The 16,941-nt window shown below is 31.3% G+C and overlaps 1 protein-coding gene across 1 annotated transcript in view; it reads left to right on the forward strand.

Moving 5' to 3' along the window:
* LOC143083034 (uncharacterized) overlaps positions 1-14,398 on the forward strand; it is a 31,549-nt gene extending 17,151 nt beyond the window's left edge. Inside the window, exons 9-10 of the mRNA XM_076259160.1 lie at positions 5,218-5,310; positions 6,880-14,398. Coding sequence (XP_076115275.1) covers positions 5,218-5,310; positions 6,880-7,261 — 475 coding nt within the window. The 3' untranslated portion in view covers positions 7,262-14,398. The remainder of the gene's footprint in view (positions 1-5,217; positions 5,311-6,879) is intronic.
* Positions 14,399-16,941: the final 2,543 nt, after the last annotated feature.

The following is a 16,941-nucleotide window of genomic DNA, read 5'->3' on the forward strand; positions in this document are numbered from 1 at the left end:
AATTCAGAAGAGCAGTCTCAGCAAGGAAGAATTAAATGTGAACTGTATCCCATTCTTTTAAAAAAAAACTTTTTTAATAGATATTAAATTCCTTGGCCTTGAATAATAAAATAAAATGTTGTTGGCTTTGAATAAAATTGGAGCTTTCTGGTTTAGTTTTAAGATATTATTATATGACCCCAAAAACTTTTGCTGTCCTATATTGGTATCACGTCGTCGTCATTAGTGTCGTCCGAAGACGGATGGTTTCTGGATAATAACTTTAGTATAAGTAAATAGAAATCAATAAAATTTTAACACAATGTTTATAACCATAACCACAAAAGGAAGTTTGGGATTGATTTTGGGGGTTATGGTCCCATCGGTTTAGGAATTAGGGACCCAAACGGGTCCAAAACAGCTGGCATGTCAGTTAACTGCTAGTAGTCTGATGTTATTTATGTATTATTGTCATTTTGTTTATTTTCTTTGGTTACATTTTCTGAAATCAGACTCGGACTTCTCTTGAACTGAATCTTAATGTGTGTATTGTTATGCGTTTACTTTTCTGCATTGGCTAGAGGTATAGGGGGAGGGTTGAGATCTCACAAACATGTTTAACCCCGCCGCATTTTTGCGCCTGTCCCAAGTCAGGAGCCTCTAGCCTTTGTTAGTCTTGTATTATTTTAACTTTTAGTTTCTTGTGTACAATTTGGAGTTTAGTATGGTGTTCATTATCACTGAACCAGTATATATTTGTTTAGAAATTCTCACATCCTTCAGCTGGCCCAGCTGAAGGATGCGAGAATTTCTTGTTGCATTTAAGACCTGTTGGTGACCTTCTGCTGTTGTCTGCTCTATGGTCGGGTTGTTGTCTCTTTGGCACATTCCCAATTTCCATTCTCAATTTTATTTATCTAGTTTCAGGACAATAAGTTGTGTATAAGTGTTCCAATTACTCTGAAATTTTACCACAATGTTCATATAATTAAGTAGAAGGTTGAGATTTATTTGAAGGGTTATGGGGCAAACAGTCTTGGAATTAAGGGCCAAAAAGGGGCCAAAACAAGCATTTTTGAAGTTACTGGACAATTACTTATGTTTAACTGTATGGATCTCTCTGACATTATACCACAAGGTTCCATATAATGAAGGGAAGGCTTGGTGTCAGTTTGGGGTTAATATCCCTGAAATTTAGGAATAAGCTTAAGGGGCCAAAAAGGACCAAAAAGAAATATTTTTCTAGTTTACAGACAATAACTTGTGTTTAAGTGTATGGATCTCTGTGAAATTATACTATAAGGTTTGTTACTACAAAGGAAAGGCTGGAATTTAGTTTTGGGGTTCTTGCTCCAAGGGGGGTTTCAATAAGTGAGGGGCCAAAAAAGGGCCCAAATAAGCATTTTTGTAGTTTTCAGTCAATAGCTTGTGTTTAAGTGTATAAATCTCTCTGAAATTATACCACAAGTTTCCATACTAAAAAGTAATGGTCATAGGCGGAAATGGATCAAATCATTAACCAATTAGAGGCAAAAAGGGGGGAAACAAGGGTTTTTAAGGTTAAAGGACAATTAGACAATTTAAAAGCAGTGTAAGGGAGGAAATCCAATTCAAATTAGAATTTAAAGAATACTGTTATGTAAATGTTTGATTACTTGATTACCTCCCTTACACTGCTTGAAAATTATGTTAAAGGAAGTGATAATTGTCTTGAGATGTGTAGCTGTAAATTTATTTTTAGATGTTACTGTTAATTAAAGTCATAAGAAACCTCAAATCAAAAAAAATAATGCATATGTTTTTTATAACTCAATGGATAGTTTTCATTATAAAATTTATGTACATATACTTTTTTCTGAAGAAAAGTCTTTAATTTATTCATATTTAGAAGAAGTTTACTTTATTTTAATTGCTTCCTTCCAGGAAGCAATTAAAATAAAGTAGGAAGCAATTCCCCGGACATATTTTCCGTATGCAAAGTGACCTAAGTGTGACCCATCTCGTAAAAATCTGGTGATCACAATACGCATGGATGTCCTTGAGATAAACTATTATCTGAATTTACATGTTCTACACGTGTTCAATTTCCATGCTTTTTTGTTGATTTTTTGTCCATTGTTGACAAACAGGTGACAATCGTTAAACTTCGGCTTCAAAACACGAACTTTAATTACCTGCCATATTTTCACAACAACACTGACCGATTGAAAAAAAAAAAATTACGATTATACGAAATTTACACGAAAAAAATGATAAATTCGTGCACAGAAGACTTAAAGTTTATGATGTTTGTATGCATTGGTTCAAGAATTGGAAGAACATTAATTTTCACTGGTCACTCGTTTCCTATGACTCTAATATTAATTTAAACCATGACTGTAAGTTATTTTCTATTTTAATACTTTATGATGTATTTAAATGAGTAGTTATTGTTGCCAACTTAATTAGAAATTTGAATTGAGATTATTTTTGGAATAAAGGATTGGGGGAGGTGAAAAAAATGGGGAGGGGTGAGGGTAAAATTTTTCTCATTTCAGATTTCAGAAATTAAAAAGAATTTTTCTTCAAATATTTTTTTTTGACGGGATTTATATTCAACAGCATAGTGTATTGCTCAAATGCAAAAAAAAGTTCATTAGACCACATTCATTCTGTGGCAATAACCTTTGCTGTGTCGCCTATTTAATTACAATCCCCGTTCAGAGCTGTATCAAGCTTGAAAGTTGTGTCCATACTTGCCCCAACTGTTCAGGGTTCGACCTCTGCAGTCGTATAAAGTTGCGCCCTGTGGAGCATCTGGTTTTGTGCTGCAAAAGGATATGATTGCTTGCTATCAAGCTATAACATTTTACTTGTTTGGAAATTTTTATGCCCCATTTATCACATGTTTATGGGCATTATGTTTTCTGGTCTGTTCGTTTGTCAGTTTGTCTGTCTGTTCGTTCATTAGTCTGTCTGGTCCGCTTCAGGTTAAAAGTTCTTGGTCAAGGTAGTTTTTGATGAATTTGAAGTCCAATCAACTTGTAACTTAGTACACATGTTCCCTATGATATGAAATTTCTATTTTTTATGCCAAATTAGAGCTCGAGATTTTAACTTATTTTCACAGTCCACAGTCAGGCACTGAACATAGAAAATGATACCGTAGTGCGGATGGGCATCCATGTACTAGGGACACATTCTTGTTCCCATTTTAAAATCTATAAACAAAGATATATTGAAAAGAAGATGTGGTTTGATTGCCAATGACAAAAATCTCCACATGCCCTGTATATTGTATAATCTGGCTATGATTATTAGAAGATGTTGGGTATAGGAAAATGAGAAATAAGTCCAGTGGCACTAAAAAAACAACAAAAAATATCGATTTCTTTGCCTAATTAGCCATATAGTAAAGGATACTACTGCTGGCTAATATTTATACCCCCGCTTTAAAAAAGGGGGGTATACTGTTTTACGTCTGTCTGTCAGTCCGTCCGTCCGTCCGTCAGTCAGTCCGTCCCATGAAACTTTCGTCACATTTTTCTCAGGAACTACACATCCACCCTTTCTGTAATTTGGTATCAACATTTATATATGTTAGCCATACCGTGTGATGCGTTTTCAGATTCATCACTTGACAACTTCCTGTTTACCGAACACTTGTATGATTTTACACATGATAGCCAAGTTGAAAATTTTCATCACATTTTTCTCAGGAACTACACATCCACCCTTTCTGTAATTTGGTATCAACATTTATATATGTTAGCCATACCGTGTGATGCGTTTTCAGATTCATCACTTGACAACTCCCTGTTTACCAAACACTTGTATGATTTTACACATGATAGCCAAGTTGAAAATTTTCGTCACATTTTTCTCAGCAACTACAATACAAGGATTTCTGAAATTTGGTTTCAGAATTTATATAAGTCAGCTATACCGTGTGATGCGTTTTCAGATTCATCACTTGACAACTTCCTGTTTACCGAACACTTGTATGATTTTACACATGATAGCCAAGTTGAAAATTTTCGTCACATTTTTCTCAGGAACTACAATACAAGGATTTCTGAAATTTGGTTTCAGGATTTATATAAGTCAGCTATACCGTGTGGTGCGTTTTCAGATTCATCACTTGACAACTTCCTGTTTACCGAACACTTGCATATTTTTACACTATTAATATTATCCACTTGCGGCGGGGGTATCATCAGTGAGCAGTAGCTCGCAGTTTCACTTGTTTGTTCACCTGATTATTGATTTTAGGATCAGATACATATTGAAACTTGATTTTATTTTGCCCAAGAAACATAATCTCAAATATAATATCATTATATATTCAGAAATGCAACATCAATCCATTAATATGTAATTGTAACATTAGAAAAAACAAACAATGTCTATTACTTTTGCTTATTAGCCATAAAGAAAACAATATTACTGTTGGCTAATATTTAGTTCACTTCTTTATTGATGTGAAGGTCAGATAGATATTGAAACTTAATCTTTTTTGGTAAACAAATATAATCTGAAATATGTATGACTTAATTGTTAACATAGATTAGTTTTGTAATTTAATTTAATGTTTTAATCATGATGTTTTTACTTAATCTATATTTATTACCTAGATCCTGATATTATTATGATTTCTGTTTTGCTGTAGGCATAATAAGCTACTTTTATTATAAGATGTTTGTCTAGGCTAGCTTTTATTTAATAGCAGTGATGATAATAATAAAATTTAAGCACATGTGTGTAAAAAGGTTCAGACAAATTTCAGACATTTCACAGGCTTCCTACACCAATAAAAACTGACACCAATAAAAACTGACAGCCTCGATATATTAAGAAAAAGTTCCCTGAGTGGAGTAAAATACCAACAGTCAAGCAATCCTAATTTCTGATATTCTGTTTCATGAAACCCTAGGGAAGCAAACACCTTTTTAAACTCAAGAAAACAAAAATTGTAACAAAGTCCGGATAATTTAAGAATGATTTAAAATAGATTTTTTTTTCATTAATTTTCAGATGTTTTACTATTGCCAAATTGTTTTACAACTTACTACGTCATATTAAGATTTACATTTGAAAGAGTGATATTAAACCTCTTTTTAATATTTGGAAGATGTTTTGGTTATTAAATATATGATTGGAGGTTAAAGAAAATTAATGCATTGATCACTGATATAATAATTGATTCTTTTTAATCCTGTTTATTTTTCAGATATACCTATTATTTTGTTTATTTTTCAGATATACCTATTATTTTGGCCATACTAACAACCTTCAACAGTATGAAGTAGAAGATGAAGCTGAGCAGGCATTTATGCCAAAGATTGCTGAAAAGTAAGTGTAAAATATTTGACTTGTTACACAATGTATATTGATTGAACAATTGTGTTCACAGCTGATTTTAAAATAGATATAGGAAGATGTGGTATGAATGCCAATGAGACAACTCTCCATACAAATAACAATTTATAAAAGTAAACCATTAAAGGTCAATGTACGGCCTTCAACACGGAGTCTTGGCTCACACCGAACAACAAGCTATAAAGGGCCCTGAAATTACTAGTGTAAAACCATTCAAATGTGAAAACCAACAGTCTAATCTATATAAAGAAAACGAGAAACGAGAAACACGTATAAATTACATAAACAAATGTTTAGATTGACTTGATTATTAAAATTATTTATTTCTTTTTTACAAATTTATAAAATTGCACACTTAAAAGAACGTAAAATACTTCAAAAGAAATTAATATTTAGAAGTTCCAAAGGTTTTAACTTGAATAACTTCTCCACCAATAAAATCTGACCACCATGAAATAGCCACTAGTGCTAGATGTGGCATTAAACACCAAAAATCACTGAAAAATTCTAAACTTTACAGATTATCAAATCACTGCATATATCAAAATTCTAATATTTAAGTACTGTACATGTGGAATCATTCTTATTCGTTGGAAACCAATTTTCGTGGATTTCGTGGTGACACCAAAACCATGAATTCAAAGGCCAACAAATTACAAATTGTGTATAGGAGTTTATGCACTTTGACAAACCACGAAAATCAAATATCCACGAAAATGCAAGTTTTCCTAAATCCACGAAAATTGGTACCCACGAAAATAAATGAATCCACAGTATATCATATAATTAAAGTTTTCATGAAAGGGGAATTGCCTCCCCTGAATCACTGCAACACTTAATGATCTATTCATAAATAAGGTTGGTATTTTTCTTCTTTGAATCGTTTTACATTGTTATTTCAGGCCTTTTATAGCTGACTATGTGGTATGGGCTTTGCTCATTGCTGAAGGCCGTACATTGACCTATAGTTCTTAATTTCTGTGTCATTTTGGTCTCTTGGGGACAGTTGTCTCATTGGCAATCATACTACATCTTCTTTTTTCTAACACTTAATGATCTATGCATATACACATACTATGATATGAATTGTATGGATAAGGATTTGTAAAGGCATTTCCTTTTGTCAAATCTCTTTATTTAAATGAACAAATATGATGTTTTAACATTCAAATATTATGACTTTGATCGAATAGATAACTAGAAACTTTGTTTGAACTGATTGTATTCTTGTGATTGCTTCAAAAATTTATACAAGAAAGTTTCAACTTAAATATCAATATCTGGCTATTTTCAACACTTATCTATGATTGTGCTTAGGTGTCTATTTATAGTGTCATAATAACATTATCGGATAAATTTTATAGGACAATGCCAATTTAAATGTAAAAAAAATCATGTAGACAGGAGGGGAGGGGTATTTATTATAAATTACTTTGAGGAAATGGGAGGGAATGTTTATAGTTTTCAATACAAATAGTATGAAAGTGAAAGTAACGTCAGGTCTTGTCAAATGATTTGTTTATAAAATAATTTATTTTTCAGATTTGAAAGAATTCTGATAAGAATTTATCAAGAATTTTTTGGAGTTATTAGAATAATCACCAGCATAGCAATACTACTACTTGTGGAGACTCTAAACTATGTGTTGAAGTATGTTTTACAACCACTAGTGGTAGGAGTCCTGGGAACAATTGGAGAATTTTTCTTTAAACCATTGCTTTCCATATTTTTCAATGGATTTGTTCAGCCTTTTGGAATTTTCCTGTGGAATGCAGCTGTAAGCTTTAGACATATGTTTGGACCCCTTGGAGATATCCTGCGGAGAATACTGAAGGAGGTATCAATGTGCTGTAAATCATTTAAACCTATTGAGATACATTGGAAAACAGGGCATGGAACCAAAACTGATATTCAAAATGTCTGAGTAAAACAAGGAATGTGTTATGCAGCAGTTCTTTCATAGCAAATTTTTTAAAGAAAAAAAATAAATAGAAATTATTTTATGTTATGACAAATGTATTATACAAGAATATTCTGATCTGTAAGAAATTATTTTAAAGCAGTTTTGTGTTTACCGTGTTTACAAGTAGACATTTTGTCATTAGATTTCCTTTTAATTCCTGGGAGTTTCTTTTATCATTTATAAATAAATCATGTTTTACTTTACAAATGCAATGTTTTGTTTTCATATTTTTTTTGTTTTAAAATTCTAATCATTTTCAAATTCAAGTTAAAATCACAAAGAGAATTTCATATAAATTCAAAGTTTATCATCCTCATTATTATGTTGAATATTTTTTTTAAAGTTTGCAATAATATTAAGAATGTCTTTTATACATATTCTTATTTCATTTTGAAATTGCTGATGGTTGTCATGAAGTAAGTGGTTGTGAATTTGTTTTAACAGAAATGACACCAATCAATACTATGACAGTTGTCAATCATACCACATCTTCCTTTTTATATATGCATTGATTAACATACAATTATTTAAGTTTTCAATAATGTAGAATTATTATTAATGTATTTCAAACCATATGAGGAATTGATTCAAATATGTGACACAAAAATGTTAAAACCTTAAAATTTTCTTGATTATCACTTCTATTTTGTATAAAACAAATTAGTGAACCAATTGAATTATGTTCACTGAGGTGTTCGTAAAAAGGATATAGTAATATTCAAGGTCAGTTTTTTCAAAGACGGTCATGGTGAAAAGGAATGACAGAAGAACATAAGACTTTTGCAATAACAGATATTTGTGGCATAAAAAACATGAATATTTTGACCAGTTTCATTGAAGCACGTATGCATACTGAATATCATTAATTTATTGACAAATCACGTCTAATGTTTAGACTATTCAACTTATGATAATGTATTTTTCTTGCAGAAAAACATTTTAAACAAACAATTGAAATTATTAAGTAAGGCTTATGAAATGATAAGTATAGAAAATAATACACTGGTGTAAATAAATTGTCCAGACATTAATTGATAGTTTTTTCTTGAATAAAAATACACTGTTTGTTATAATTTTAGTACACTTTTACTAGTTTAGTCCATAATGAGATCTCCGGTATCTGACCCTGAACTAGTACACATTTGTTTTAGGGGCCAGCTGTAGCCCACCTTGGGGTGCAGGACTTTCTCTCTGTTGAAAACCCTTTGGTGACCTTTGGCTGTCTGCTGCTCTATGGTTGAGGTGTTGCCTCTTTGGTGCAAGAAAATTGATACCGTTAATTTTATTACATATTCCCCATTTCCATTCTCAAATTTATTTGAGAAATTTTGAAATATAGACAAAAGAATTTAAAAGATTGAAAGACAAATCTCATTTCAGTTAACATCATCATTGTTTGTTTAAACTGCAATGTAAAAATCATACAAATGCAATGTTTATTTTATTTTGAATATTTTTCATATTATGCATGACTTATTGTGATATTGTAAATAATATTGACTTTTTAAAATTTACTATGTTTTTTTATACTTGTTAAATTATTATGACTGATTTTTGTTTTAGAAATCAAAAGTGTTGAAATATGTTTACGAATATAATCAAATTATGTTTATTTCTTTATTTATTTCACAGATTTTATTCATTTTACAATATCTTTTGTTTTATATATGAGCACAATATTTTGTGATTTAATAATTTATTTGAGTGAATTAGTAAATGGATCGTAGATTTGTGTGGACCAGTTAGTGCTTTTAACCTTAACAGTCTTGTAAATAATGTGGATTTATTATTATATTATTATATTCATGGGGTACTAATTTATGTTTTTTTTAGGTTATATGTGAACCACAAATTTGAATATTAAAATTAAATAACAAGTTTCCTTTAGGCTAGCTTGATAATATCTATGTGTAAACCACCAAATACAATATTCACTTAATTACAGTTTTTCTTGAATCCACAAATTTAAACCCTGAATATATTAATCCACAGTAGTTTAAATGCTTTAGTTTAGTTAATATATATTATTTAGTTCAATGGTGTAGAACAATGGTGAATGAGTATGCAGACAATTATCAAACAATTTATCCCTGCATTGCATTGAGTTCTGTGCTTATTGCTGTATTTTTGTTTATTCTACATTTGCTAGAGGCAAAGGGGAGGGTGAGATCTCACGGAATATTATGTGCCTGTCTAAAGTCAGGAGCTTCTTAATTTGGCCTTTGTAAGTCTTGTATGTTTTTAAATTTAAGTTTTTTTTTATATGTTTAGGAGTTTGGTGGGATGACCATTTCCATTAAATTAGTACACATTTTGTTTAGGGGTCAGCTTAAGCCTGTTTCCAGATGTAGGATTATCTTGCTGTTTTGTAGACCCATTGGTGGCCTTTGACTGTTTTCTGCATTTTAGTCAGGTTGCTGTCTCTTTGACACATTCCCCGTTTCCAATTTTATTCAAAAAAGAAAACTACATATACAGTGGCTTTTAATACATAAGTATCATTTACCAATCTCAACCCTTTACTCCTTGGGTCTTTAACTGGTGGTACCAACATAAGGAAATAATAATAAAACAGGAGGGGGTAACTAGTTTTAGAAATGCATTAATTTATTGATCAATGTTAGAGCAGCTAGTACATTTAATAAGTGAAACGGTATTTTCTGTATCTAGAAATTATTTTTTTTTCTTCTGTGAAATGGTTTTGACAGGTAATTATCTATTATTTAGTAACATGTTCAGGATAACAATGAGGAGTTATTTTATAATTAGTAAAGTTCCACACCTATATGATGTTTCCATGCAACTGGTTGTAACACCATCTCAATTAAACGATTGAGGTGGAAACTAGTTTGAGAAATGCATTGATATTTATTGATAACGCCTAGTATATTTAATAAGTGAAACATTGATTATTTAATGGTATTTACTGTATCTAGAAAATTTCATTATTCTGTAAAATGGGTTTGATGGGTAAATATTAATTTACTAGTGACATGATAAAGATAACTGTGAAAAGTTGTTTTATAATCAGAAAAATACCAAATCTACATGTTACTTTTATGCAACTGGTTGTAACACCATGTCAATTAAGGTGGTACCCAACACTTTCAATAAGATTAATTTGGCTCGTTTAATTTTGACAAAATTTTGACAAAGTATTTACTTTGACCATTTGAAAAAAATGTAAAAATTTCAAAAAATTTGAACCAACCATTTTATCAGAAAAATTACACTGTTTATATAGCAGTTTGACAGACACTAATTTTGATCATTGAGAAGCTTAATATTCCCCTAACAACACAACGTAATTAAAACGTTTAGGTGATTTTACAGAGTTATCTCCCTGTAGTGTTAGGTACCACCTTAAACAGGGGAGGTGTTAACTAATTTGAGAAATATATTGATCTATGTGGAAGCGCCTAGTACATAATTCCATTATTATTCTGTGAAATGGTTTTGATAGGTAATTATTAATTATCTAGTTACACGATTAAGATAAAAATGAGGAGTTGTTTTATAATGAGAAAAATACCAAATCTTCATGTTACTGTTATGTAACTGGTTGTAACACCATGTCAATTAAATGGTGGAGGTGTAAACTAGTTTGAGAAATGTATTGATCGATGTGGGAGGACCTAGTGAATAATTCCATAATTATTCTGTGAAATGGTTTTGATAGGTAATTATTAGCTCACCTGGCCCGAAGGGCCAAGTGAGCTTTTCCCATCACTTTGCGTCCGGCGTCCGTCGTCGTCGTCGTCGTCGTCCGTCGTCTGTCGTCCGTCGTCGTCCGTCGTCGTTAACTTTTACAAAAATCTTCTCCTCTGAAACTACTGGGCCAAATAAAACCAAACTTGGCCACAATCATCATTGGGGTATCTAGTTTAAAAAATGTGTGGCGTGACCCGGTCAACCAACCAAGATGGCCGCCACGGCTAAAAATAGAACATAGGGGTAAAATGCAGTTTTTGGCTTATAACTCAAAAACCAAAGCATTTATAGGAAATCTGACATGGGGTAAATATGTTTATCAGGTCAAGATCTATCTGCCCTGAAATTTTCAGATGAATCGGTCAACCCGTTGTTGGGTTCCTGCCCCTGAATTGGTCATTTTGAGGAAATTTTGCTGTTTTTGGTTATTATCTTGAATATTATTATAGATAGAGATAAACTGTAAACAGCAATAATGTTCGGCAAAGTTAGATTTACAAATAAGTCAACATGACCGAAATGGTCAGTTGACCCCTTTAGGAGTTATTGCCCTTTATAGTCAATTTTTAACCATTTTTCATAAATCTAAGTAATCTTTTACAAAAATCTTCTCCTCTGAAACTACTGGGCCAAATTAATCCAAACTTGGCCACAATCATCTTTGGGGTATCTAGTTTAACAAAGGTGTGGCGTGACCCGGTCAACCAACCAAGATGGCCGCCACGGCTAAAAATAGAACATAGGGGTAAAATGCAGTTTTTGGCTTATAACTCAAAAACCAAAGCATTTAGAGGAAATCTGATGTGGGGTAAAAATGTTTATCAGGTCAAGATCTATCTGCCCTGAAATTTTCAGATGAATCGGTCAACCTGTTGTTGGGTTGCTGCCCCTGAATTGGTAATTTTGAGGAAATTTTGCCGTTTTTGGTTATTATCTTGAATATTATTATAGATAGAGATAAACTGTAAACAGCAATAATGTTCAGCAAAGTTAGATTTACAAATAAGTCAACATGACCGAAATGGTCAGTTGACCCTTTTAGGAGTTATTGCCCTTTATAGTCAATTTTTAACCATTTTTCGTAAATCTTAGTTATCTTTTACAAAAATCTTCTCCTCTGAAACTACTAGGCCAAATTAATTCAAACTTAACCACAATTATCTTTGAGGTACCTTTTTTGAAAAATGTGTCCGATGACCTGGCCATCCAACCAAGATGGCCACCACGGCTAAAAATAGAACAGGGGTAAAATGTAGTTTTTTGCTTATAACTCTGAAACCAAATCATTTAGAGGAAATCTGACAAGGAGTTAAATTGTTAATCAAGTCAATATATATCTGCCCTGAAATATTCAAATGAATTGGACAACCGGTTGTTGGGTTGCTGCCCTCCAATTGGTAATTTTTAAAGAAATTTTGCTGTTTTTGGTTATTATCTTGAATACTATTATAGATAGCGATAAACTGTAAACAGCGATAATGTTCATCAAAGTAAGATCTACAAATAAGTCCACATGACCTAAATGGTCAATTGACCCCTTAAGGAGTTATTGCCCTTTATAGTCAATTTTTAACAATTTTCATTAATTTGGTAAATTTATGTAAATTTTTACCAAATATTTTTCTCTGTTACTAATGGGCAAAGTTCATTATAGATATAATTGTAAGAAGCAAGAATGTTCAGTAAAGTAAGAACTTCAAACACATCACCATCACCAAAATACAATTTTGTCATGAATCCATTTGTGACTCCTTTGTTTAATATGCACATAGACCAAGGTGAGCGACACAGGCTCTTTAGAGCCTCTAGTTAATCATCTAGTTACAAGATTAAGATAACAATGAGGAGTTGTTTTATAATCAGAAAGTTCTAGATTTACATTAAAAATTGTATAGAACATTCTGTTAAAGACTTTCAAAAGAAAATTTTATTTTCTTGATATTTTTGCCGCAAATAATCCTAAAATGTATTCAAAACAATATACAGTCGACTCTCGTTATGTCGAAGTCAGCCGGACCAGAGAAATGTTTCGAGATACACGTAGTTCGACTCAAACGAACACCGGAAGTTCGACAATATAAGGGACACAACTCTTGCTTAGCTTGGTAAAGCTTAAATAAATCCGGGTGAATATGACAAGGGGATCGATATTCTAGTATCAGATCGATGTATTTGTATGTCACAGTCTTTTATTATTATAATGACTGTTATTTTTACTTATTCAATTGTTTCAATTAAAAAAAAAATCCCATGGCTTTTCCAAGAGAGTAATTTCCAATCGACAGTTTCGTAATTCAGGTCGCTAATAGCTGACAAAATTGTTTATTCTCGGATACAAGAGATTTAAGAAAATTTTGATTTCTATTCATTTTGTTTTATCTCACTCTTTGTTTTCGAAAGAACATATAATAAGATTAAAGACGCCGTTTGAGTAGAATTTAGGTGATCATCAACGGAAGCCATAATCCTCACTTTATATACACCCAAGCTCATTAGTGTAAATCACGAATTAATTGTTTTGTAAACAATTAAAATACTTTTTCATGAACATTAACAATTTATCACTAATTATTTATAAAAATTCTACAAAAGATAATCTTAGGAAAACACTCATGGAAAATATCATGTCATAAATCAATACAGTGGTCAGTGACCGGAAATTTAATTACACGTGTATTGTCAGATTAACTCTTCAATCCATTTAAATCCCGGAGGTCATGTTTTGACATATGTGTATTAGTTCGAGATAAAAAACGATTTTTGAATGCTTTTGTTAACCTTGGGACCGTAAATTTAGTTCGACTCAACCGAAATTTCGACTCATCAAATTTCGACTCATCAGGAGTCGAATTACATACTTTTGTATGGAATAAAGTTCGGGACCACGTGAAAACTTCGACTCATCCGAAATTTCGAGTCAACCGAGTTCGAGACAACGAGAGTTAACTGTATATATTTTCTATTTACACATATGGCAAAAATTAAGTGTTTTGTGGCAGGTATAATTACTTAATCCATAGTCAAATTCATGATGAATTTAATGATGACCAATATTCACTTATGTTGTAATGATAATATTAACAATGCTTAAAGTCTTGCTATTTTTTTTTCATTATGAATTGATTTTAAAAGGATACATCAATAACTTATCAACAGTATCTTAATATTTGCTGTATTTTCCTATTGCAATTAAAAGCATAATACCCATACATCTATGCTTTGTTTTAGTATTTTGAAATTGATTATATCACCCAAAATCCTCTTTCCACAATAACCATAATTTTGTTTTGTAATTTTTTAATTTTTTCTTACCACTGAGACGATTATGCAGGCCATTGGAAGTACAATATTAAAAGGAAAATAAAAGAAGACATCATAAAATCCGTCCACACAACATTTTTGTACTTTTACTTTTAAAGAAAACAAAGGATATTAACCAGTTTTATATATATTTGTAATTGATTCGTGAAGTACAGTTTACTTTCGATAAACACATTTGAAAGAACACAATGCTTTGTCTACTGTAAATTCTGAAATTATTTCGATGTTTTTATTATTGCAAACAATGTGACAGGGTTATAATCACAATAATTTAACCTCACATTTTGATTTTCTTTATATAGATTAAACAGTATTTTTCTCAATATGGCAAAAATTAAAATCACATTTTAGTCTAAAATGACAAAATTGCAATAATATATGCACGCAATAATTTCTGAATTAAGGTATAAAGAAGTGGAATTTTAAGTAAAAAAGTGAATTTATTGATAGATCTAAAGCAAAGTAAGTTGTCTAAGAGACAAACACATTATATTCGCATCGCAATATCCATTCTCCATCAAAGCCATTCGACCTAGGACCATTTACTAGCACAACAGTAAACATATTAACTAAAATCTATATAAAATGGGAAATAGAAGTAATGAGAAAAGACTGAACATAAGATATTTTGGCATCTTAACATGTCAGCATAATAAGACAAAGGTTTAAAAAGGTATGAGTGTAAATACCATACATTTGATTCCTTTGTAAACCTAATATGGCACTGAAAAGTACATACTGTTGAGTCATTATTATTCGAAAAATACCAATTTTTTATGGCTTTCGTGGGTACTTGGAAATTAAATGTTCAATGAATAACAAATTTTCTAAAGGCTTGTATGCAGACTAGTCAAAACTATTAAATTAGCTATCCATGATCATGCAAGTTTTCTGTTATCCAAGAAAATTGGTACCCACAAAAATAAATAAATCCACAGTATTACTTAGATATTTCCGCATTCATCTGTAGATACCCTTTCTGTCACTCAAAATTACATGTTGCTCAAAATTCCTGTCTCTACTTAATCAAATATATGAAATGTTGTAATCAGAATATTTGCATTTATTATTTATTTTTCTATATTATAAAGTATGACAGTGCACAATTTATCATTTATAAATTATAACATTATATTGTTTAATCTACAGAATGATTTATGTTAATTTTTTCAGTCTGTTTATAAATAAAAATGGTCATACATTTTTGTTTTCCATTTATTTCTGGCTATATCCCTATTGATAATTGTGTAGAGTTCCATAACTTTTCTTTTATTTATGCCTATTTCGTCCAGTGATTGATTTGTGGTATGCTCTACTATTTCAATTTAAGTGGATTTTAGTTAAACATTTGAAATTCATGTTAAAACACTTGTATTTTATTCTAAAGAATGAACACATATAGTCAAGGCAATTCATGCCTATATGAGTGAAAATGAACTAAAGATTTCTTTCATCGAGTTTTTACGTTATTCCATAAATACTGCTTACAAGCCAATTTAATCAAATATCTTTTAAGTGTAAACAATCGAATTTTTTCGTGGAGCCTGCGACTCTTGTCTCAGGAAGCGAGGCATAATGATAGTGATCCAGTAGTGATAGCTTTAACTGCTATTAATAACTTCTTATTTTACAAGTGGGAAGACCTGGATGCTTCATACTTTGTACATAGATGCCTTAAGTTACGAAGTTTCCGTCTGTCATACGACCATTGTCCTTCACCTCATTTTCATGGTTCTTTGACTACTTCGAAAAAAGAATAAATTGCTTTCTTATTATGAGAAAAATGATAACTACATTTGGTATGTGCTTTCCTTGCAATGTCCTCATGCCCATCTGACCTCATTTCATTGATCAGAGAACGAGGATAAGTTTTGGTGATCAAGTCCATATCTCTGATACTATAAGCAATAGGTCTAGAATATTTGTGTATGGAAGGATTGTAACATGTACATGTCCAACTGGCAGGTGTCATATGACCTTGATCTCATTTTTGTGGTTATAGTCAAGGTTTTTGTGTTTTGGTTTTGTAAGCAATATGACATATATTTGGTGTATGGAATGATTGTAAAGTGTGCATGTATAACTGACAGGTGTCATTTGACCTTGACCTCATTTTAATGGTTAAGAGCTCAACTATAAATATTGTATGGGAGGATTGTAACTGTATTGTATACGTCTGTCTGGCAGGTATCATCTGACATTTACCTCATTTTGGTTGGTCATTGTTCTATGTTAAGTTTTGTTGAAGTTTGTTAACTATACGTAATGCATATATTGAATGTAAGGTAACATGTTTCCCGACATGGTTCACCTGATCTTGACCTCATTTTCATGGTTCATTTGTCAATGTTTAATTTACTTTTTTCTTTAAAACTTTTTTCTTTAAAACAAACTATAAGCAATAGGTCAACTACATTTAATGTATTGAATGATTATAAAGTGTACATACATTTCTAGATTTGTTTATATGACTGACCTCATTTTCTTGGATCATGTTATGTGTATGTGATAGATGTGGTAAAACTTTATATTTATGACTATTCACTTAATATCAATGGTTAGTAAAGGTGAGACATTTCAGCGTTTGGACTCTTGTTAGGGGGCTTGAG

Source organism: Mytilus galloprovincialis, chromosome 7 (genome assembly GCF_965363235.1).
Source record: "Mytilus galloprovincialis chromosome 7, xbMytGall1.hap1.1, whole genome shotgun sequence".
Taxonomy (NCBI): domain Eukaryota; kingdom Metazoa; phylum Mollusca; class Bivalvia; order Mytilida; family Mytilidae; genus Mytilus; species Mytilus galloprovincialis.